Source organism: Vidua chalybeata, chromosome 27 (genome assembly GCF_026979565.1).
Source record: "Vidua chalybeata isolate OUT-0048 chromosome 27, bVidCha1 merged haplotype, whole genome shotgun sequence".
NCBI classification, from domain to species: domain Eukaryota; kingdom Metazoa; phylum Chordata; class Aves; order Passeriformes; family Viduidae; genus Vidua; species Vidua chalybeata.
Window position 1 is genome coordinate 3984205 of NC_071556.1, and position 23090 is coordinate 4007294.

The 23090-nt window shown below is 50.8% G+C and overlaps 1 protein-coding gene across 11 annotated transcripts in view; it reads right to left on the reverse strand.

The window, feature by feature from the left end:
* Window positions 1–704: 704 nt before the first annotated feature.
* Window positions 705–23090, reverse strand: part of UHRF1 (ubiquitin like with PHD and ring finger domains 1) — a 28497-nt gene continuing 6111 nt past the window's right edge. Inside the window, exons 1-20 of one of the 11 annotated variants that reach the window (XM_053965681.1) lie at window positions 18612–18627; window positions 17830–17902; window positions 17487–17580; window positions 16521–16621; window positions 15993–16061; window positions 9858–10121; window positions 8930–9102; window positions 8318–8533; window positions 7474–7580; window positions 7114–7300; window positions 6257–6380; window positions 6075–6182; window positions 5199–5303; window positions 4566–4672; window positions 3862–4024; window positions 3623–3760; window positions 3148–3259; window positions 2874–3031; window positions 2515–2613; window positions 705–2134 (exon numbers count right to left, since the gene is read on the reverse strand). In XM_053965681.1, the coding sequence (XP_053821656.1) occupies window positions 1988–2134; window positions 2515–2613; window positions 2874–3031; window positions 3148–3259; window positions 3623–3760; window positions 3862–4024; window positions 4566–4672; window positions 5199–5303; window positions 6075–6182; window positions 6257–6380; window positions 7114–7300; window positions 7474–7580; window positions 8318–8533; window positions 8930–9102; window positions 9858–10121; window positions 15993–16061; window positions 16521–16621; window positions 17487–17574 (2466 nt within the window). In that variant the 5' untranslated portion in view covers window positions 17575–17580; window positions 17830–17902; window positions 18612–18627 and the 3' untranslated portion in view covers window positions 705–1987. Of the gene's footprint in view, window positions 2135–2514; window positions 2614–2873; window positions 3032–3147; window positions 3260–3622; window positions 3761–3861; window positions 4025–4565; window positions 4673–5198; window positions 5304–6074; window positions 6183–6256; window positions 6381–7113; window positions 7301–7473; window positions 7581–8317; window positions 8534–8929; window positions 9103–9857; window positions 10122–11836; window positions 11893–12687; window positions 12851–13739; window positions 13821–15992; window positions 16062–16168; window positions 16244–16520; window positions 17170–17486; window positions 17903–18611; window positions 18696–23090 lie in introns of those variants that run through there. The other 10 variants (XM_053965682.1, XM_053965680.1, XM_053965678.1 and 7 more) reach the window with 10 other exon arrangements.

Sequence of the window (23090 nt, forward strand, 5' to 3'; positions counted from 1 at the left end):
TTCAAGTTCCAAATAACAACAAAACAAATAAACGAAGGAAGTCATTGCAGTTATTGCAATTTAAATGCAGAAACACTCCCTCGCTTTCACTCACTCACCCCCTGTTACAGAATAAAAAGTGCAAGGACATTTTCAATGAAATCTAAATATCTGAAAGTGTTTAATGTTAACAATGACCTTAAAATAAACATTATTTTAAAGAGGGCAGACGGTGCTTAATTTCACAGGTTTTGTTTTTACCACCTTAATGCTGCTTTATTTCCTTCATCTGCATTTGTGAAAACCCCAGTGGCTGCATTTATTCCTCTGGTTTGTGGAGCTCACACTTGTTCCTGTAACACCTCAAATATGATGCAGGACTTGGCACTTGTAACAATTTTGGAGTTTATTCATTAAATGGACAAACAATTCCAATTGCCAGTTGATACCTGGATTCTGGAGCACTGGAAATTGAATGCAAGTTAAAAGAAAAGTTTGGGGAATCTTGAACATAACACATGCCCTCACTAGTGCCTAGAAGCAATTACGTTGAAGAACAGCAAACGAGGATTTTCCAAATTTGCAGTGAAAAATCATAATAAAAATCATAGCCCTTAGAAAAATAAACAGCTTGGCTTAATGGGACATAAATTCAAATTCCTGCACAAGGAATTTGGTTTGAAAATCCACTTTGGATCAAAAGAATTAAGGAGAACAGTCAACAATCAATTTGAAAAGATATTTATTTTGAGAACATCGACTTGCACATTATACAAAAAATTGACAAGTTCACCAAAAAATGTATAAAATGTTGCGGGGTCTTTTTCCCTAACATATTAACATAATCACTTTCCAAAGGGTAAGGGTTGAGGAAACCAATAATAGGCACATTTGTTCCAGTCTGTCTGCAGAAAAGTGTGATTAAAATCATCCCTGTCTTGCTGAGGTATCAAACTGCAAACTTTGGTAATGTTAGAGGGAAACCAAGGGAGCCTTCTCCAGGCGTGGCCAATACAAAATGGTTCATTAAAAAAGCCAGAATTGGTTATTTTTCATTTCCAGGTAGAAATGCAGTGAAACAAAGAAAAAAAAAAAAAACTCCCCAATACATCTATAACTAGGAAACCTGATCCTTTGTAAATCCCCACTAATCACACACAGCTACAGTGATCCACGCTCCCAAAGAATCCGGCTGGCAAGTCCCAACAATTCAGTGCTTATGAAAAAAAAAGGAGACCTTGATGGTGATTCAGAGCCCAGTCTTCCAGCAAAGGACAAAAGGCACTTAAGAATGGCTTTAGGATATTCCACAATGGCATTTCGGGACAGGGGACAGCACCTGGCTGAACAAATCCTTCCCTAAGAGAAGTCCAGTGAGGTAGTACTTCATATTGCTCCAACCAACTTGGCTCTAAGCAAGCAGCCTTCTGGTTCTGAGATACAAAATTCGCAGGAAACGGCTTTTTGTCAAATGTATAAAACCCAGTTCTTACAAAAAAAAATAGTAAAAACCTACTTGTGGTACAAAAGCCAGGAACCATCTTGTACAAATTCAGTATCAAAATGCTGCCAAGGTGATGCACAAGTCTACCTTGATGGCCAAATCCCCAGACAGTGAAGATTGTTCTAGCAACCAAGCCATTTTTGGAATAAAAAATAAAAATAAAAGGGGCACAGGGGCACTCTGAGAACTTTCCTCATCATTAGCAGCCTCACCGGAAGCACTTTCAGTCCATTAGAAACAAATAATTCTGTGCTGATGAATGACAGGTTTGGGGGGATGAATAAAAAAAATGCAAAGTTCAACATAGAGAACAAAAAATCCACGAACATACCAAAGGATAATCCTTGGAGTTTACAGGGTTTGTTTTTTTTTTTTAAAAACGAGGAAGACTTAAAACCATTTTTGCTGGGGGTGGGAAAAAACACAAACTACCTTTTTTTTTGTTTTGTTTTAAATTAAGCCCAGGGGTAGGTCTGGGGAGGGAGGGAGAAGTGCTTTGGGGGATCACCGGCCGCTGCCGTAGCCGGGGAAGAGCTGGGCCAGGACGCTCTGCAGGGCCTCGTTCACCTCCATGCTGTAGCTGCGGCCCAGCTCGTAGCGACACGCGGGGCAGCTGAACACCGAGGCCTTGAAGGACCTGTCCAGGCAGTCCTGGGGACAGAAGCCAGCAGGGGTCAGGGACAGGGAGCCAGGCTCCTTTGGCACAGCGAGCCAGCCCTGAGACTGCTGGGAATGGCCCAGGGGGACCAGGGCACTGCACTCCCAAGTTGGACGCAGCAGAGATTGGGGAATTCCAGCCTGGGTGGGGATGGAGGGGCCTTAAACCTCACCCAGCACCACCCCTGCCACGGCAGGGACACCTCCCACTGTCCCAGGCTGCTCCAAGCCCCGTCCAACGTGGCCTTGGGGACTTCCAGGGATTCAGGGGCAGCTCCAGCTGTTCTGGGAATTCCATTCTAGGGCCTCACCACCCTCACAGGGAACAATTTCTCCCCACCAGCCCAGGCCCAGCCCAGCAGAGCCCAGCCCACCTTGCAGACGTTGTGCTGGCACACGGTGGTGACGGGCCGGAACACGACCTCCTGACAGCAAATACAAAGAAAGGCCTCCTCCACTTTATTCAGAAATTTCTGCAAAGAGAACATTTGAATCAATTTAGTGCTGAAAGACACATAAATTAACCCAAACCCTCACCATTAAAAGCAAGGGAGTACTTTGATCATGGAAAGATTCTCAACAAATCTTAATATGCAAAATCTGTCCCATTAAACCTGCTGGGGGTGTTTACACTAAAATAAGATGGTTTTAGGTCCAAGGCTGTTCTTTAACTCAGCCAAGGGTTTGTGTCTGGGGACAGCACAACTACAGCTGGGGGAAAAGCCCATTGTACCGGTCCATCTTTGAGAGCCTCTAGGACTTCATTCCACAGTTTTTCATTTGCTTCATCACTTTTTATAAGAGATTTCTGCTGGGATGTCAGCTTGTATGGCTCAACTTTAGTTTTCTTTGGAGTCCCTGCTGGAGAGGTGACGGGTGTTTCCTCCCCACCTGAATGAAAACACAAAGATTTTTTTAAAAACCAAAAAACCACCAGAAAAGAGTAACCAAGTAAAATGAACAAAGACCTCCAAGGCTTTCTATATCCACTTGCCTACTCCACAAACCTGCTGATTTCCTTTTCCTCTTCCCTTTCCCCGGGGTATCAAACTCATCATCTCCATTATTTTCTTTTTCCTTATCTTTGTTTGCAACAGCTTCCAAATATCCTTCAGGATACTGCAGGGAAACAAAACAAAGAGCATTCAATGCAAACACAACAGGTCAGACTTGCAGACCAAGACAGGTCCAAGAGTGACCTCTGAAGAACTGCTCCAGGGGCACTTTTAATCTATTTTAAGGAACAGATCTCTGCTACAGGGAAGCACTTCACAGCCTATAGAAATTCCTTACCAGGAATAAAGTGAGTTTTGTCCTTTTAGCCTCTTGATGTGTAAAAACAAACAATCCAGCAGACTGGAAGCATTTATGTCCCCCTTAGTCTCAATTTTTAGCTAAGGACCATCCTCAGTAAGAACACGTAACAGAAAAATCCCTGCTCTCCATCAGTTTCAGAGTCCAGGTGATGTCCCAGGGCAGTACCTGCATTGTCAGGCCAAGCTTTTTCATCCTGTCCTTTCCCTCTTTGGTCCATGGAGCAGGTTCTTCATCGTCCCTCCTAAGCAGGTAACGCCACACTAGAAACCCAGATTTCCCTGTCTCAGGCCAGTATTTCACGACCTGAAAAAGCCAGAGCAAGTCCATCACACTCTGTAAAAGCCCCTTGGCCATAACCACATCTTCTTTTCCTGGTTCAGGCAGCGAGTCCCAGCCCTCCTTACCTTGTAGATGCCGTCGTATCTGTTGCCCTCCAGAGGAGCATACTTGCTGTGCTTGCCTCCCTTGACGTTCCTGACCACCCGCACCGGCTTCCCCGCCCGCCAGTCCTTGGCCTCGGCCCCGTGCTTGTCGTTGATGGGGGCACTGCAGTTCAGAGCCAGGGCTCTGCAGGAGAGGCCAGAGTTCAGTTGTGTTTGCCTGAACACAGCACTGCCATGTAACCTGTGTGACACTGACACCTCAGCACTCAGTGACCCTCCTGATGGGGGCACATTTTAGACAGCTCATTATTCGTGGCATTACCCTCATGCACCAGCCCAGATCATTTCCTCCACTCAAGTCCAGGCTTATCTGTGAGAGCAGTAGTTCAGAATTACAAATGGTCTGGTCTCCTGAGGTGACCAGTGGCTACAAAGGTCTCCAGGAGAGAGCAGAACTCCTACACCAATTTACTGCTCTGTTCCTTAAGTTTCAGCCAGTATGGCATGTGACACCAGCCCCACTCACAGCTCTGTCCCATTACAGTGCGCTGAAAGGAGCATTCCCATTCTGCAACTGATCTGCAGCCTAAACCACAGCCCAGAGCCAATTCTGGCCCTTGTTCTGAAGCTCAGCCAGTTTTCCTGGATGCAAACAGCCCCAACATCCCCTCGTGCTGACACATTGCCAGGTGCTGAGGGTAGAATGGAGCACAGACGTTGCCAACCTGTTCATGTTGGTGAGTTTCTGATCACAGGACTGCTCTGCCGTGCGCTTGTTCCCAGAGAGGTCTCTCCCCCCACTCCCTGTGTACGTGAAGGAATTCCCATGATCCTGAAATGAATGCAGATGGTTTTCACACAGTTACAAAAAGAATTCAACAAAAGCAGAAAGGTCTTTCAACCAGGTAGGTTGAGCAGGGCATTCTCAAAAAGGGAAGATGCTTCCTGTATTTAAGCTCCCAGACTGGGCCAGTCTCTGGCTCTCCCTCAGGCTGCCAGGAGAGGAGACCAGGTGACAATGGTGTCTTGTCACATCCCTGAGCAGTGCAAGGACCCCTGAGCAGCCCAGGCTCACACAGGATCTGCTGGAAGTGAACAGCTGCCAGCACAGCCCACAAGACTGTTCCAAATGTGGGTGTAATGCAGACCTTGAAAAGTCAGAACTCTGGGACCAAAAGCTGACACAGGGATATTAAACTGGGTTTGGATGATCCTGTGGCTCAGGCTGGCACAGATTACTGCAGCTTTTCCTTGCCTCGTTTGCTTCTGAAGGAAATGGGTGAAACTGGGCAAGTGTTTGGTGTGGAGTTTTAACAAGTTTGTTTGGTTCTGTGCATAAATAATCAGAATCCACTCACAATGTCATCTTCATATCCTCCTGCCAGCACCAAGGAATAGGCCCCATCGTTGCTCCTGCCGTGGATCCCCGCCACGTGGGGCCTGTGCACCCCGGACTCGCTCACCTGGGAGACAAAATCAGGTTTGGAGGCACCTGCTCTCAACAGGCCCCACACAGCACCGGGCTTGGAGCTGAATCAACTGTGCTATTTCACATTTGCCTTCCGTGCATCACAGGGGGAAGCTGCTCCCATCATCATCCTCCAAAAAGCTCCAGGCAGAAGAAAGAAAAATAAAAATGCATCTAAAAAAATAAGGCACTGACTGTATTAGTAAACTGAACACATAAATAAGGTTTGTGATGTAAATCTAACAATTTGGATATTTCTTTCTGAAATTGCTTATTAAAAGGCTGCAGGTATTTAGGAATAATACAGATATTAAATATTTGTATAAAGTTTTGAAAGAGTTGTAATAGTAACCTTCCCTCAATACTTGAAAACAAGATCTGGATAGGCCAGTGCTTTTTTTCTGCCCCAACTTTCTAACAGGATGAGAAACCTTCTGTTTCATATATGTGGATATTTGAGACACCCTTGCCAGGGCACACTACACACCTCCAGGACAAACTACTGGGAACAAAACTGCTTGCTTTGGGGTTTTTGAGTTACCAAAAAGAGGACTAAAACAAAATAAACCAGCACTTGATGGGCCCAACAATGCAGCATTAGTTATGGAACACTTGATCCAGACAAAGGCAGAATTCTTTTCCTTCTGCACTTCCATATATCCAGTGACACACGCATTTCCACATTAACTGTTTCAGGTTTCTTGTAGGAGCTGGATCATTCCCATTTTTCCCCACAGTAGGTCAAGGCCAGGATTCAGCTTCATACCTGAACTCTGAATTTCCACATGGTGCCAACAGGGATGCCAGGAATTGGTCCATAGTGGTTGGAGGGGACAATGGTGCATTCCTTGGTGCGCCCAACACACGCCATGCCCTGGGCAGAGAGCAGGATCAGCCAAAAGCCCAAAGGAACAAACACAATTCCAAGTAAAACAGCTTTGGACTGACCTTGCCCCAGTCTCTCCGGGAGGAGGAATTAGCAGATGCCATCTTTTGTTTCTTTTTACTTTCTTTTAATTTCTCTCCTGCTAAAACCACCTCACTTGCGTCATTTCGACATTCAGGGCAATACCTAAAGTCAGTAAAAATTAACAAGTAGCAAAGCTTTCAATTAGGAGCATTTCCCTCCAAACATAGTGAGTTATGTTACAATTTCCCCATGTGAAAGCAGACATGACATGGAAACACTCTCCATACTGGAATTTGACCTACAACAGCTCCTGTCCTTGCACCAGCCACTGCAGATGTGTCAGGGAACAGCTGTGTCATAAAACCATTGTATACAGTGTTGAAACAGGCCAGAGGGAATAAACCAGGGCATTTCACTAACTCTGTGTCTATTGAAAGATGCATTTCACTATCCACATCTCTCACTGTACATATCTCATGTACAAACCAGCCTGATCTGACGATGGGGCCTGCCTGGAGTGGCCCATAAAAGCCACTGCACAGCTGAAGCCTCCCAACATCAAGTTCTCATTTGGTCCTCTTTGGATCCCAGGCTGGTTTGGGTTGGAAGGACCTTAAAGCTCATCTCATTCCGTGCCCTGCCATGGCAGGGACACCCTCCACTATCCCAGGTTGCTCCAAGCCCTGGCCTCAGGCAGGTACACAAAAAAGGCATCTAGATCCCAGAACCAGGAAAAGGAGTGTGCAAGCCACGGGCTTAAAACCTACTCTCATTAAACTCAAGAAAAGCTATGAAGTTTTACCAAAACAAAACAAAAAAAACACCCCAAAACACACACATCCCTGTTCCTAATTAGATGTAATTGTGACACCCCACACACCTCCTCAGAACCTACCAGTCCTCATCATCTGGGATTCTGCTGAGGGGAGGGTTGAGGCAGTAGATGTGGAAGGCCATGTCACACTCGTCACACATGAGCTGCTTATCTGGATCCTGCTTCCCCCCACAGATGTGACAAGCACAGACCCTGCAGGTCTTGTTTGGGTTGTCCTTGCAGGCTTTACACACAGGTCCACTCTGTCCTGTGGGCAAACACAAACCACAGTCAGCAAGTGCCAAGATCCACTGGAAATGGTCAAAGGAGGCACAACTGATCATGTCTAGGAAAAACCCTTAAACCTTTGATGCTCACAGAGACAACTGGCAGGACACCACAAGGTAAGACAGACATGCAAGAACTCCACACCACACTCACGTTTTGGGGTACCAGCACTGATGGGAGAAGCAGTGCCTGGCTCTTCAATTTTATAGATTTCATCCACTAATATAATTGTGCAGTCATTCAAGGAATCACCAGCTTCCCTAGAAGAAGTTGAGGAAAGGTCAGAGTTTGGAAGTATCCCACAGCTCGAGTTCACAGCTGTGCATGCATCAGACTGCTCTGGTATTAAAAATCAAATCATTTTCATGCAATTAGAATTAACCCCATCTTGTCTCAGGGAGAATCCAGGCACTTGTAGCATTTCAATTATCAAGAGTGACTGTACTCCCTGCCCCCAAATATATCTCAGACTAATGCTTCTCATATTTTATAGTTTAAAAGTCAAAATCACTGTGGTGAGAGGAAAAAGGAGAAATATTCTGACAACTGTGAAAATTACCTGAAATTTTAAAAAAATATTTCCTTTTCTTCCTGAAGTTGAGAGTCTTGTTCAGGAGAGAACTGGAATATTTTTTCATCACCTTTATAAAGTGAGAGTTCATTCTGTATCATCCTATCTCCACAAAATATTACACTGTAGTTTTTGTAAAGCCATTATGGATAACTAACACGTGAACAATCATTTGCCTCATGGTGAACATGAAGCTTTGCATCCTTTCAGCATTAAGTGAATCCATGGATCAGCATTCCTTAAAGTGTCCAATTCCTCAGTGGAAGTTAATCAGAATTGCAGAATGCTGAAGTTAATCACCCAAAAAGGACAGGCCACTTCTCATCTGTCCCCAGCACTACTGTTGCACCATTTTTTGCCAGCAGAGTCACTCAGACCTCAGAAAGCTGAAAGGAGAATTCCATTTATTCCACACCAACAGCTTACCCAAGTAATATCTTTGCATTGAGCTCCCTGGTCATTTTTGTTTCCCTTTTCTGCAGGATCTCAGCATCATACCAGAAGCCCCTCTCCTTGGGCTCATCGGGGTTGTAGTTGACCATCACCACCTGCCCCACCTCCAGCTGGTGCCACTTGAGGATGGTCCGTGCCCGAGCCCGCACGTTACCCGAGCTCATCTGCACCACGCCGTTCTCTGGATAACTTGAAGGGAGGGACACAACAGAAATCAGATTCAGCATCAGCTCTGAGGAGGAACAGGTGTTATGCAGACAGGTTGATTTTGCTGTGTAAGATAAGAATACCATCAAGGATAAAATCTCCTCCCGCACAGACACAGCCAGAACCAGCCAGTCTGACTTTGCCTCCCTTTAACACTTGGACACCAGCATTTCCTATAAATGCTGGTATCCATAAAAACATGATTCCAGCCCCCTGGAATTCCAACTGCAAAACAACCTTACAGTTGCCAGGGCCCAATGACACAGTTACTATGTCACTGCCCTGTTTTAATTTGTGCAATATCTGCAGTAAAATTTCCCATCAACATCACCACCCGAATGACTTTATTGGCCAAGAAGGCAACAAAACAAAACTCACTCATCATATTTCACATGATAAATTACATCTTTTTCAGGGACAGCTGTGGGCTGGTCAGGATCTGTGCAGCTCTCAGCTGATTCACTGGTGGGTTTTTTCCTGGTTACATTCACAACTGTGGCTTCAAACCACGCTCCCATGTCTGTGTCCCGAGCATCCACCAAGTCATTGATCTATATAGAGCAAAGAGCACAGCTCAGCAAAAGGGACCTGCAAATTAGGCATTCATTTCCAATCTACTTGAAGATTTAACCATCTCAAGAACTGCACCATTATCAAGATATTTAACTGATCACCTTAAAAATTAGTATTTCCTCTGCTTTCCTGGTCCTGTTGTGCAGCCCTACAGTCTGCCTAGGTTCAATTTGTAAGGTTATAAATCCATTCTACACCAGCCCATGTAAACCCAGCCTCGTTAGAGAGCCCAAACCATTATTGGTTAGTCTGTAATAGAGTTTCAAAGTGTCTTGCTCATAACCTGGCAAAGACATCACTAGATCTGTAATAAAACCCATTGAAACAGAGAAATAAAATTATTCTGAACAGCTGCTTGAGATTTTCTTTTGTTCATTCAAGAAAGTTTCAGCTTTGACAAATGTAGTGACTCCAAGCAAAAATATTGGGAAAATTTGTAAAAAATCAAACCAGACACTCTGAATACTTTTTTTTTTTAAATCAATTAATGTATTGTAGTTTTAGTTCAAAGGACAAAATGAAAAAAAAATAAGTATTTTGACCTACAGCACGTTGCATTAAATTGGTTTGTGGGTTGGTTGGTATTTTTGTCTTTGTTGTCGGAGAGTTTGAGAGGAAGAAAGGAACTGCCCACACAATTGGAGTGTACAAGCTTTTCAGCAATTCTCCACCACAGAGAACAATTCCCCTGGCAAGGCGCAGGTCCGAGGGCTCTCAGTGTGTGAGCACCCACCTTGTAGAGGCCGAAGCAGGCGTCGGTCCAGTCGGGCTGAGCTGCCGTGCTGGGCTGTCCCTCCAGCTCCAGGGCAGCCTCCCCGTTGTGGGAGCTCTTGTCGGACTCGCTGGGGCCGGAGCCGCAGCCGGAGTCGGTGTCCGAGAGCTCCGAGTCCTTCTCCTTGCTCCCAGCAGGCAGCACGGCCGGGCTTTGTCTGACCAGCAGCTGAACAATATCGTTCAGCCCCACGCTGTAATCGAACAGGGAGTGCCCATCTTCCATCTGCAGGGAAAGCACCAAACTGGCTGGTCACTGCCTGCACCCGGGCCCACTCCAGCCTCCCACCGTGCTCAGAGCGGCTCTGCCCGCCAACATCCACCACGTGGCTTCAGAACCTTTATCAGCCAGATCTGGGCCCTTCTTCTCTCTTAGGCCTGCTATTTAAATGCTCTTTTTTTCAGCCACCCCACAATCTGAAAGAGCAAGGCTTCCATGCTGCTCTGGACTTGCTACCCAGCCTCTAGGAGATCTAGAAAAGTTTGCAGCACATTCCCTAGAAACATCAACTGAACAACTACAGACCCCCCACACTCCCATCAGGACTGAAAGATAATTCCATGTTACCTACAAACTCAAAGGGAAATTATTTCTTCCTCAATCCAGACACATCCCAAATGCTAAAGCAGATTGTCTTTATGTTTTAATTGTGTGTGATCCAGATTATTGTTACACCATCTCCATTAATCGTAGCATTAAGTAGAAGCCAGAGTTAATCACACACTCTTCTCCCAGCAAACACACATTTTTTCCATTGAAAGTAAAATCAAAAAAGATTCCATTCAACTTGAAACTACCCAATTGCTCTTCAGCATAGCCAGGCGTGTCCTAATTTCACACTCTCTCTAATTCTAAGAGTTTATCTGCCAAGTCTGGCACGGTTTGTAGTCAAATCAAGACCCTGCCCCTGCAAAAAGAGAAGTGCAGAGGAAGAAAGAGGTCCCTCAATAACCTCTCAAGAGCTCTAAGGAGCACAACCATTTTAGAGTTAACATGTAAGGCTGGAGCCCACGGAGCAGTCAGAAGTTCAGACAAGCTTCCCCACATATTTAAGGTCTGACTAAGAAATTATACAGGAAATGATCATCCCTTTCCAGCCTAAACCACCAGAAAAAGCAATCCCTGGAGCTTTGTTCTCTATCAGGGGGAAGCAGAGCAAAACCACAAAAATTTACACTTCACAGGAATCACTATGATAATTCAATTCTGATTTATGGCATCAAATGGCTACGGAACAATCCCTGGAAATCTGACTGCACAGGAAGAGGTCTGAGCTTTTTGCTGGTTTAGAGATGAAAACTCCTCGAGGTGCATAAGAACACACCAGAAATTGGTTGTTTCTTCTCAGCCAGGACACAGAGAGACAAACATGGGAACAAGAGCAGCAGAGGACACGAGTGACAACAGGTGCAAAGCGAAATGGAAGAGCACAGGAACGGGACAGGAAACCACAGGAGTTCAAAGCAGAGCTGGAAAGAAGAGCCCGGGACTGAGGACAAACCTCGAACAAAGGAGGCAGGTTTTAACTAACAGCTAATTTTCTAACCCCATTGAAAAATGATCACGAGTAAGAAATGGAACATTTGCAGGGATTCCAACAGCCAGACAAAGCACAACGGGAACAAGGCCTAAGAGAGGCTGGGTCACGTTCCTGCCTGAACTAAAGAACACTGGAACTGCAGGAGGAGGGGGCATCCTCACTGAGAAGTCACCACTCCTGAAAATCTGTTTAACCCCAGCTGCCTGCACAGACTTCAGGGAAAGGCTGACAGGTGGCACCTGCCCTGAACCAACCCCTCCTTATCACTCGATTTACAACACAAACGGGTCATTAATGCATCCAAATCTACACCAACCCAACAGAAAGGTGGGTTACACCAACCAGCCCTTCCGAGATGTTACACCATCCTTCTGGCCTCTTTATATGCTAGAACTGGTACCTGAGCTTAGATTGAGGCTAGTCCAGGTGTATTTCCATGTTCTACAGCCACACCTGCTAATTACAGAGTACAGTTAGCTCAAGACTGCCTAAAACAGAAAGAAAAGCAGCTAGAAAAAAATTGTTCAACTCAGCATCCTGCTGCTTTTCCTGAAATGAATCCTGTGATTAATCAAACACCAGATCAGGAGTTTCTCTATCATGGAAGTTTAGCAGCATAGGACTAGGCAGAATACAGCAACTGTATTTTAAAATGGTTTTGATTGACTTCAGTGCTAATTTAGTTACATTATTAACTCACAGGGAATAAAACAGTTGTACAACAGCAATTGTAAACGTATTATTGAGAACATAACACAGCACTGAGCCGCTCAAGTGCTCTGTACCTAGTGAGAATTTGATATCAGAGCTGAAAAACTTCAAAATTATGAGTTGCTTTTCCCAATTTACAAAGAAAAATGAGACCTTTACGGCTCTCAGAGCAGTGAAACTCGCAAGGCTCAAAACCATTAAACACTTTAAAGACCATGAAATCACTGGTAATTTCCAGACACTTCATAAAGAAGATGTCAAGGCAGACGAGCAACACATTAGGTGGAAAACAGCAAAGAAAAGTAAGAATAAAGGCTACTCAGCAGCTGGCACCTCTCCTCGCAAAGCCACGGACGGAGCAGCGCGGGAGGGAGCCGCGGATCACTAGATGGCAGCAAAGCCCCTCATTTCCACGCGATTAAAAATAAATAAATTAAAACACCCGTCCTCAGCTGGAGGGGAGCACGGGGCCGGGCGGGGTGTCCGGGCACCGCGCTGCTGCCGCTCCGAGGCTGTCAATCCGCGCCGCCGCGCCGGTACCTGCTTGCCGCGGTAGAAGAGCCGCTGCCGGTGGGGCTCCACGCCGAACACCTCGTGTATCCGCAGGCGCAGCCCCTCCACCTTGGTGAGCTTGGAGAGGGAGTCCACGCGGTGCGTCTGGCTGCCGTCCATGGTGCGCACCTGGATCCACATGGCGCCGGTGCTGCCCCGGGAATGGGACCGCGCTCAGGCGGCGGCACCGGCGGGGCGGGCCCGCCGCCCGCGGCCGCGCCTCCCTCACGCACCCGCCGCACGCCATTGGCCGGCGGCCCGGCCGGCTCGGCCGCTGATTGGCTGCGCGGGGCCGGCCCCGCCCCTCCCCACGCGGGAGCCTAACGGCTCCGCTCGCGCCGGCCGCATCTCGCGCCACAATTGAAACCCGCCCGCCGCGCCCACGGGCCAAGTCTCGCGCGATCATGCAAATGAGAGAAGGGATAAAAGGGGTTTGGGGGGTGGAGAGGGAGCGTGTGGTCTTAAAGGGGCCGTCACCGCCGCCCGCCCGCGGTCCCGGCCGCCGGCCGCTCCGGGACAGGAGGGGAATGGCGGGGCGTCAGCGACCCCCGCCGCGCCCGGACCCGCCCCAGCCCGGCCGCGTCATCCCTGCGCAGCCCCCGGGGCGATGCCACTCCCCGGGCCCGCAGGGCACCGGTGCCGCCGGCACCGCCCCTGACGGCCACACCCCCTCCCGCGGGCCCGGTCAGGGGCGGGGGTCGGTCCCGCTGTCGCAGCCCCGAGCGACGCGTCCCCTCCGGGGCGCCCGACCCAGCTGTCACCGCCCGGGCACCGCGGAGCGCTCCCACCGCTTCCCGCAGCGCCCGGGCAGGACGAGGAAACCCCCGCGCCCCTCGCTGTCCTCCCGCTCCCGGTGCCACCGGCCGCTCCCCGGCCGGCGGCGCTGCCGGGGCTAGGGGATCCCGGCGGGCTCACCGGGGTGCGGTGCCGGGGTCGGCGGGTCCCGACCCACTCACCGGGGTGCGATGGAGGGGTTGGGGGGGTTCCCGGCGGACTCACCGGGATGCGGTGCCGGGGCTGGGGGTTCCCGGCGGACTCACCGGGTGCGGTGCCGGGGCCGGGGCTGGGGGTTCCCGGCGGACTCACCGGGTGCGGTGCTGGAGCCGGTGCCGCGCGCGCTTTCCGCGGGCTTTGGAGTTTGGCGCGGAAAAGCCCCGCGCGCGCCCCGCGCGCGCCCATTGGCCGCCGCTGGCGGGAACGCGCGGGCGGGGCGGGGCCGCCGCCGCCTCCCGGGCCCCGGGGGGGGGACCCCGGGGGGAAAAGGGACCGGGAAAACCCCCCCTGGGACCGGGGGCGACAACGGAGATCCCCCGCCAGTGCCCCGGCCCGGCGACCCCCGCTCCGCTGCGATGGTGGGGGCGAAAACCCCCCCGAATCGCCAAGGGCTCCATCACCTCTGAACCCCCGGGGCCGTGGGCACGGTACCGGTTATTGTCCTAAAACTGGGGAGCCCCAGCGGGAGAGGAGACTCCAATAACCCCCCCGTGACAGCCACCCTTCCCCGAGGTGTCCTGTTCCTCCGGGGGGGCTCCAGGAGGGCTCCTGTCCCCCTGGGGGGCTGCAGGCCCTACCGTGATGCGAATAAACCGAATAATCCGAATGATGCGAATAAACCGAATAATCCGAATAACCGAATGCGAATAAACAGAGCTGTCCCCGAATAAACCAAATAATCCGCAAAAGGGCTCTAACTCCCCAGGCCGTTAGCTCCAGGGGGACTCGTGCAAGGCCCCACTGGTGACAACGTGGCCTGGGTGACACGGCAGGGCCATGGCGTGGCCGCGTGAGCCGACAGAAAGGGCAGATCCAGCGGGGATGTTTATCCCCAAACCCACCGATGCTATGAGGAAATTAAAAATGCTAATACGTGCTTTAAACAACCGTTGGGTGGATGAGGGGGGGAAAAGCGTGGCCAAGAGGCCCCTGAGAGAAGCTTGCTGGAAGAGGAAGATGAAAGGCCAAGGATTGGCGTTTGTGGGGGAGAGAGGCCGGGCTGGGGACGCGGGGATGGCGCGGCTTGGGCCGGAACAGCCGCGCCGAGGCTGCGCCCGCCCGGCCCCGCGGACAAAGGAACACGAGGCCACGGCAAAGCCCGGCAAACCCCGTTTCCCGTGCTCCCCTCCCCGCCCCCGCGGCCTCCCCTCGGCACTAGAACACAGAAGGCAGCGGGATGTGGTGCCCTCCCGCCCCGGTGTGCCGGGTGCCGCGGAGGACGCGCAGGGCAGCGCCTCCGCCGCGTCCCACTCCCTTCTTGGACCCGCCGTGGACCCCACAGGCTGGCAGAAGGCCTGGATGGGCTCGGTGCCAGGGGGCTGGGGGGTTTCAGGGCACTCAGGCAGCCTGCAGCGGCCAGGCTTCATTTCCTGCCAGGGCTGAAGGCTCTGCCTTGACACAAAGTCATTTCTCGCCCTTGTAGATGTACTGGAGGATTAACCTGAAAGCACCGCAGCACTTCCTGCAGCCTGAGAGGGTTCTTGGATGTTGGGAAGGAATTCCTCCCTGCCAGAGCTGCCCAACGCAGTGCTTCACCACCCCTGACCCAGCTCATCCCACAGCGGTGACAGCCAGGTCCCAGCCCCTCAGTTTCTGTGCTGGCAGGATGTTCTGTGGAATGGAATATCCCTCTGGCCACTCCAGGCCAGCTCTCCTGGCCATGCTCTCACCCAGCTCCTTGTGCCCCTGCTCGCTGGCAGAGCCTGGGAAAGTGAAAAGTCCTTGATTTGGAGTAAGCACAACTCAGCCACAACCACAACATCGGTTGTTATCAACATTATTCCCATGCTAAATCAAAAACACAGCTCTGGACCAGCTACTGGGAAGAAAATTAACACTATCCAAGCCAAAGCCAGGTCACAGGCACTGGCATTTATGCTTTTGTGTGCATAAATACCTATTCCTTGCATAGCTGCTCCCAAGGACAGGTGAGGATTGAGGCCTGTCACACACAGCACAGTGAGAAACCTGCCCCAGGTGAGGCAGTGGGGCTGCAGGTCAGGGGGAGCAGTGCAGAGCTGTTCCAGCCCCACGTGCTGTGGGGTGATCCAGAGTCAGGAACTCTCTGGATTCCATGTTCCCCTCCCTCCATGCAGAGCTCTGAACAAGCAGCAGTTTACAGGGGCAAAGCTGGCCAAAAGCCCAGGGCTGGGGAGTGCAAAGGAGGCCTGTGGCTCTGGGGAAGCAGGACCTGGGGTCTCAGCCACAGTTGAAGATGGAGGGGACACATTTAGCAGGCCCAGGGGACATCCCCTCTCCCATCTACCAAAACCAAGCAGCATTACACTACCCCAGCTCACCTCTACCTCAGGCAAGAGAGCAGCAGCAGAGGGAGGAGCAGCCAGGCTCGTAGAAAACCATCCTGCAGCCTGAAAAAAGCAATAGAAAGGTGAACTGGAATACTGGGAGAGCAGCCAGGAACCATCAGGCTGTTCCCTGCAAAGTGGCTGGAAGGGGAGCAGGAACCTGCCACCACCTGTCCTTCTGGGAGGTCCTGCTGGAAGGGGAGCAGGGCCTGGAGAGAGAACAGGGGCTGGGGAGCCCAGGTGAGCTGCTGGAAGGGGACCAGGAGCCCAAGTGAGATGCTGGAAGGGGAGCAGGAGCCCAAGTGAGCTGCTGGAAGGGGAGCAGGAGCCCAAGTGAGATGCTGGAAGGGGAGCAGGAGCCCAGGTGAGCTGCTGGAAGGGGAGCAGGAGCCCAGGTGAGCTGCTGGAAGGGGAGCAGGAGCCCAAGTGAGATGCTGGAAGGGGAGCAGGAGCCCAGGTGAGCTGCTGGAAGGGGAGCAGGAGCCCAGGTGAGCTGCTGGAAGGGGAGCAGGAGTGGCTTACCTCGAGGTGAGCTGAGCAGGCACAGGAGACAGGAGGGTCCTGCTGGGCTGATGCAGCAGAGACCTGCAGCAGGTCCTGACCCAGGAGAGTGTTCTGAAGGCCTGGGGGGACCAGGAGGGTTGGTGGGCTTTGTACAGCAGTGAATGACAATGACACAGAGCTGTCCCCTCCGTGGGCTCTGCAGAGCTGCCCAGGCAGCTCTGGAAGCCCAAGGGTTGTGCTTTGCTTACCTGAGGAACAGAACCAAAGCTCCTCATGCCCCAGCCCTGAATCATCATTCTCATCACTTCTCGTGCCTGCCCCAGGGGAGGTGACATGGGGAAGGTGACTGTGGCACGGTGGCAGATTACTCATGGAGTCAGTGCCCTGGCAGAGCAGCAAGATGATTTCCGCTGCAGCAGATGAACACTTGCAGTGGGAACTCCAGTGTCATGTGTGGCCTCTGGGCCCCAAAGGGACAATGCTGAGCTGTGACACACCACAGAGCAGAGAAAGGAATGGCTCCCAACACAAGGATCTGACCCTCCAAATCCCCCACACACCTGCAGGTTTGCACTGCACAGAAACCCCACCAGGACGGGACAAGTGAGAAGCTCGAGGCTGAGGCCTCGTCCCCAGGCAGAGCCAGGAGGCAGCAGAAGGAGCCAGGAGGCAGCAGAAGGAGCCAGGAGGCAGCAGAAGGAGCCAGGAGGCAGCAGAAGGAGCAGGGCTGGGGGACAGGGGCTCCTGACTCCCACAGGTGCAGCAGGTGGGGTTCACACCTGAAGGATCCTGCCCCAGGTCTGGATGCTGCAGCTTTGCTCAGGGCTGCTCCAACCAACACAGCTCCTCTCCCTTCCCCAAACGTGTTTCTCCACTTCCTCCCACACCCTTCCTACCCCACCAAACCTCTCATGATGATTTTAGACAGATTTAAATCTGTGTCTTTCATACAGCACCAAGGGTCACAGAAACAATTGTGCAAACCTTTGCTCTGACACTGCAATCCCCCAAATCCAGTGTGCTGACTCTGCAGGCAGTTCTGCCACCCAGCAGGAAATCCCAGCACTGACATTTTACCCTAATATCAAAGGCACACATTAGTTATTAAACACTGCCTGGTTAATTTTAATTACTGATTATCACTTCTCACATTCCCCTGTGCCCCACCACAGCCACATGAAGGTGCATCATGCAGACAGTGCTGTTTCACTCACTTAGGGGATGAAATAGAACCTGTCCCAGGAGACTTTCACCATCCCCACCACAACTGACCCACTGGGGCACTTCACACCCCTGAACCACCTGGCAGCTGGATCACTGACATTACCTGAGGATGCAGCACTGCTCATGTCAGGCCAACACTCCAAAATACACAGGACTCATGTCTTGATTCCCTGTTCCTGTAAAAAAAACCCTTCATTTCATCAATTCTTCACAGGACAGACAAGAACAATTTTTATTTCCCTTACAAACATCACTATTGTAAAAAGCTGGCTTCAGTTTTAGTACAAGATATCAAACACTTCAGAACTGCATCAAAAACTTAAGGTCCTTCCCACCCAGACCATTCTGGATCCTGTGACTCTGTGACAGCTTCCCAGGTGATGATGGAATATGGAGTTTATATCACACACACAAATGCACAAGGACTGTTTCCAGCAGTGCAGGTGATCAAACAAGAGGCAAAAGCCACAATTTGTAGCTGGAGAGGCTCAGAGTGGACACTGGGAGCAGCTTCTCCATTAATGCAACATCCAGACCCAACGGGTGCAGCAGCCAGAGAGGCTGTGGGAGATCTCCACCCCTGGGAGGTTCCCAGACTCAGCCAGGTCCCAGCTCTCCAGGAGTGCCTGAGCTCCAGAGGCCTTTCCAGCCAGCACTCCTAGCTAAGCCAGCCTCAGGATGAGGATTCCTTCCAGCCCCAAAGCTGAGGAGTGACAATTGTCTACATTTTTGTCAGCTTAACAGCACATTTCTCAAAAACCACTGGCACCCCCCTCCGCCTGAATGGCAATACAGAAACAGAGCCAAGGTCTCCTGCATCCAGAGGCCCAAAACAAGGTGACTCAATCACTGTAATAGTGTTAGAAGACTTCAGATAATTTTTACCTGTGCCTCAGTTTCCTCCCCCGCTGATCTTGAAAACAGACAACAGGAAGCTTAATTGATGTTTTCAAACCAGTTTTTTGAGAGCTGAAGATGAAAAGGCACAAATAGAAAAGAAAAGCATTAACTGGAGTTTTCAGTATTTGTTATAGCTGTTAAAAAGCCCTGAGCTCCCTGGAGTCCTGCCCTGCTGGGCCCTCTGCAAGGATAAAAACATAAATCAACTCCTACCCTGAAAATCCCAGCAAACAGAAGAAGCAGAAGGTTTCATCATCAGGTGTCTGCTGGGGCCTGCCAGGGACTGGGGTGGGAGAGCATTTCTGACTCCTCAGGGAGGCACAGCAGCCCCATGTGGGGAGGGGGAGCTTTGCCAAGAAAACATCAGGATGGTGATGATGATGGCTCACACCACAAACACCACGTCCTGCTTCCCTGGGACTTGGTGACAACATCTGTGACCCCCTGCAAGGAGCAGCCCCAGGACAGCCCCTGTCCCCCCAGCTGGGGGACAGACAGGGGCTCAGCTCCTGTCCCAGCACCCTGTCCCCAAGCAGCTCCAGTGCTTGAGCAGCTCTTTGCAGGAACAGCTCCCAGGCACGGGGGGATTGTTGGGGTGTCTGTGCAGGGCCAGGGGATCCCTGTGGGCCCCTCCCAACTCAGGGTATTCCACGATCCCCATGACCCCAAGGCCAAAGCACCAGGGGATGGGACACCCTCTGACAGATCCCCTGCACACCCTGCCAGGTCTGTCCCTCCTGGGGGGACAAACAGCAGCTCCCAGCACCCTCCAAGGCCCCGAGGGGACCTCAGCCCCTCACCTGCCAGCCCCACCCCACTGAGCTCCCCATTGGCCAGGCCGGCTCCTGATTCCATCAGCCCCGCACTGCCAATCACCCTGCGGGGTATTTAACTGGGGCGGCGCCCAGTGCTCCCAGTCTCACCAGTACCGGGCGTGGAGGAGGCAGGTAAGGCTGGGCTGGGGGAGGTGGGTAAGGTGTGGGAGCTGAGGGGGCTCTGTGACTTGTCTGGGGGCTTGGGGTGACTTCCCCAGGGCTGGCCCTGCTCTCCCAGGGGCTCTGCAGGGCACAGGATGGGTGGCCCCGGCTCGGTGCCCACAGCCGGTGGCTGCAGGAGCTGTGGCTCGCAGGTCCCTGCGGTGGGAGCTGTGTGTGCCACAGGGCCCTCAGCACCCTGGCAGAGCAGGAGCTGGCTGCTGTGTCCCTGCTTTTTTTTTCTCTGTCTGTGTGGGGCGGGGGGGGCTTTGTTTTCTGAGGCCAAAGGTGACGTTTTCTGGTGTTGTGATGTGTCTGCCTTGGGTAACAGCTGAGAGGCTTGGGGGTGGAACTAGGTGATCTTTAAGGTCTTTCCCTTTAGGGAATAGTTTGGGATCTAAACCCTTCCCTAAAGGCTCCTTCTCAGCTTTGAGATGACTCCTTGGTAACTCCAGGGATATCTGAGCTGTGATTGAGCAGTTTGGGGTTTTAAAGCTCATTTCTGCTTCTTGTTTGCTGAGGATCCCGGCTGGGGGCTCCACAGGAGGTGAGTCCCACCAGTCACCTGCACGTGCACAGCCCAGCGTTGTGTTTGGGATGGTGGGGACAAGGTGGATGCTCCAGGGGCAGGTGACACCCCGGGGACAGGTGGTGCAGGTGACCAGCCAGGCATTCCCTTCCTGTGACAGCGCTGCCAGCCCTGCCCGGGGCTGTTTCTCATGATCCCTCGGTGGAGGCACGAGAACTGCGTGACAAGAGAATTCCTGCTCAGGAGCGCCCTGTCCCTGCAGGGCTCTGCCAGCTCCCAGAGGGAGCTCTGGCAAACGGGATTAGCGTTTCTCAAGACTAACAAGGCTTTAAATGTGGTCATGACTACCCTGAGCTATGGAAGGCTGGGAAGGATTTCAGTTTCTGAAGCTGGTTCTGCTGAAAATTCCAGATGGAAATGTGCTGAGCTGCTTGCTCTGCAAGTTACAGCTTCCAGATGAAACCAAGAGTTCTGTTCTCATGGAAAGATTGGGAAGTACTGAAAAGCTATTTCTCAGTAAAACTTCCTCTCCTCTTTCCTAAAATATCTCTGTTCCAAGTAGTTACTGGCCCAGTGGTGGCCACTGGCTGTGGTGTTTAATTTCTGCTGGAGGTGTGTGGGGGAAGCCCTGCATCCATCAGCATGGGTGGCTTTGATCTTTGAGGTTTCCTAATGCTGCTGGTTTATCCAGAAAGGTGAGATGGGCACCTCTGCCAGCCCTCCAAACTACTGTCCTCAGGTCAAAGCTGGGAATCATTTGATCTTCCTCCTAAAACTAATTCTGTCCTCAGAGCATTTGCAGCCCATTCCCCACAGATATCCCATGACCCAGTTCTGCATTTTTGGGAACCGGGTATCAGTGGCAAATCTCGAAAAGAATGTAAATAGGTGCTTTAACTACAATTGAATTCCTGTGCCCTGATTAGCCTTCCCTGCTCACATCTAAAGCACTACATTTAGCTTTGTTTTCCTCAGTGGTCATTAAGGAATTGCCAGTTAAGCCACTGAACCAGCCGTGCTGGCTGTGGCTCCGTCTGTCTCCCAAGGTAAAATCCCTTGGAAGGGAAAGAAGCTTCCTGAACATGAAGATGCTACAGGAGCACACACCAGCAGCCGGTTCTCATGGAGCTGAGCTGCTTCCCACAGGGAAACCTTCCAGCCAAGGGGAGTAAAGAACCAGTTTTACATGAATGGTCACTGCCAGTGCCAGGAATCAGGGAGCCAGCCCTTGCTATTTCACTGACTCCAACTGGGCAATGAACAGGAGTTCAGCTCCTGATCCCAGAAAATCTCTTGACCTTGATGTTAGAAAAGGGCACTGAAGTTTCATCGTTCTGAAACCACCTGTTTCAAGAGCTTTCTCCAGCAGTGACCTAATATTTCAGATGTAGCAATGGTGTGAGGTCATCTGATTGTCACTTTCATATGAAGGAAACCACAACCAAAACAAAGTGCTACTGTTTCTGTTCTTCTGCCCACTGGGATTTCCACTCCCAACCATCCTGGCTTGGCTGTGGCTTCTCCAAAGGATTCAGGACCACCTCACCCAGAGTTGCCAAGCACTGGGCTTTCCTGCAATCTCTGAAGAAAAGCAAGGGCTGCTCAGCAGGGAAAGAGAAAATAAAACCAAGCTGTGGAGACCTGCCCACACTGCAAATCCGGGCGTTGCAAAACATGGATTTCTCCTATACGGTTGAGAACAAACCTTGTTCCAACATGACTGTGCTGAAGGATTGTCCCTGGCAGCCTGCATCCATAATTAACGTGGGATTCCTGTACTACAGAGGATGCTCTAACCTTACACCAGTTTTTACATCAGCCAAGAAGTTACTCCTGGATTATTCTAACCAGAGTCTTCCCCTCTTTGTTTTGCTGCTGTATCTCTGAGCTGGCCCTGACACCAAGGCCACCACAGTGTCAAACTCCAGTTTGAGCTTTTTCCACCTGTCCAGAAGTAAAATAACTGAGCAAAGGGGTTGTTTGTGATGGTGTTGAAAGAGCTGTGCTTTGCCCCTCAGTCAGTCCTGCTTGGCTCTAAAGAAATAATCCTGCCCTGAGGCAGAGCAGAAGGAACAGCCACTGACAGCAAACCCCGTGGACTTTGGGACTCGGGTTTCATATTCAGCCTTGCTTTCTCTGGAGCAGCTTTTTACAACTTTTCCCAGCCTGGTGAGGATCCATTGGTGTTTCTGCTGTGCAGATAACCTGGGGAGGGCTCCCAGAGGAGTGCTGGCTCCCAGCTTCTCACTGGGGAGGCTGGTGGTGACAACTTGTGTTACACTTGTGTTATAGGCATGTGCCACTCAGCATCCCTGCCCTGCTCAAATCTCACTGAATTCTGACTAATTCAGTGGTTAATACAGCAATATTTGGTGTTTTGCCAAGTGAGATGTCCCTGGCCAGTGTCAGAGCCCAGTCCAGGGCTCACAAATGCTGGTTTTGCTACTTCTCTCCATCTGTCTGTTCCTGTTTCTCAGCAAAATTAAAACCTTGCACGAGGCAAAGAACACAAGAAAAAAGACAATGGACTCCACCACAACTCAGATGGCAAGGTTTTTTTGGGAAGAGTCTGCCAGTGAGCCTGGAGCAGTGTGTGGCTTGGAAATCTAGTTTGGGAGGAATTTTGGTTTGAAGAGTTTTCCAGTGGAAAATGTCATAGCAAATCTAAGAATAGGAATTAACTGGCAAAGGAGAGAAAAGCAGACTCTGTCCCAAAGAACAAATGTGCTGAAATCCCTGCTGTGCCTGACTAAGACTCAGAGTAATCCTGGGTTTATTACCAATACAGGAGTGTCCAGATACCATAGGAGATCTATGCTGGGGGACCAATACCCATTCAGATTATTGCAACATTTTCTATTTCTTCAATCCCATTATGTCAAGAGAATGAAACCAAGGCTCAGAGACACAGGAAGTGAGATTTCCTGCCTTGCTGGTCAGTAGGATGTGAAGGCAAATCTC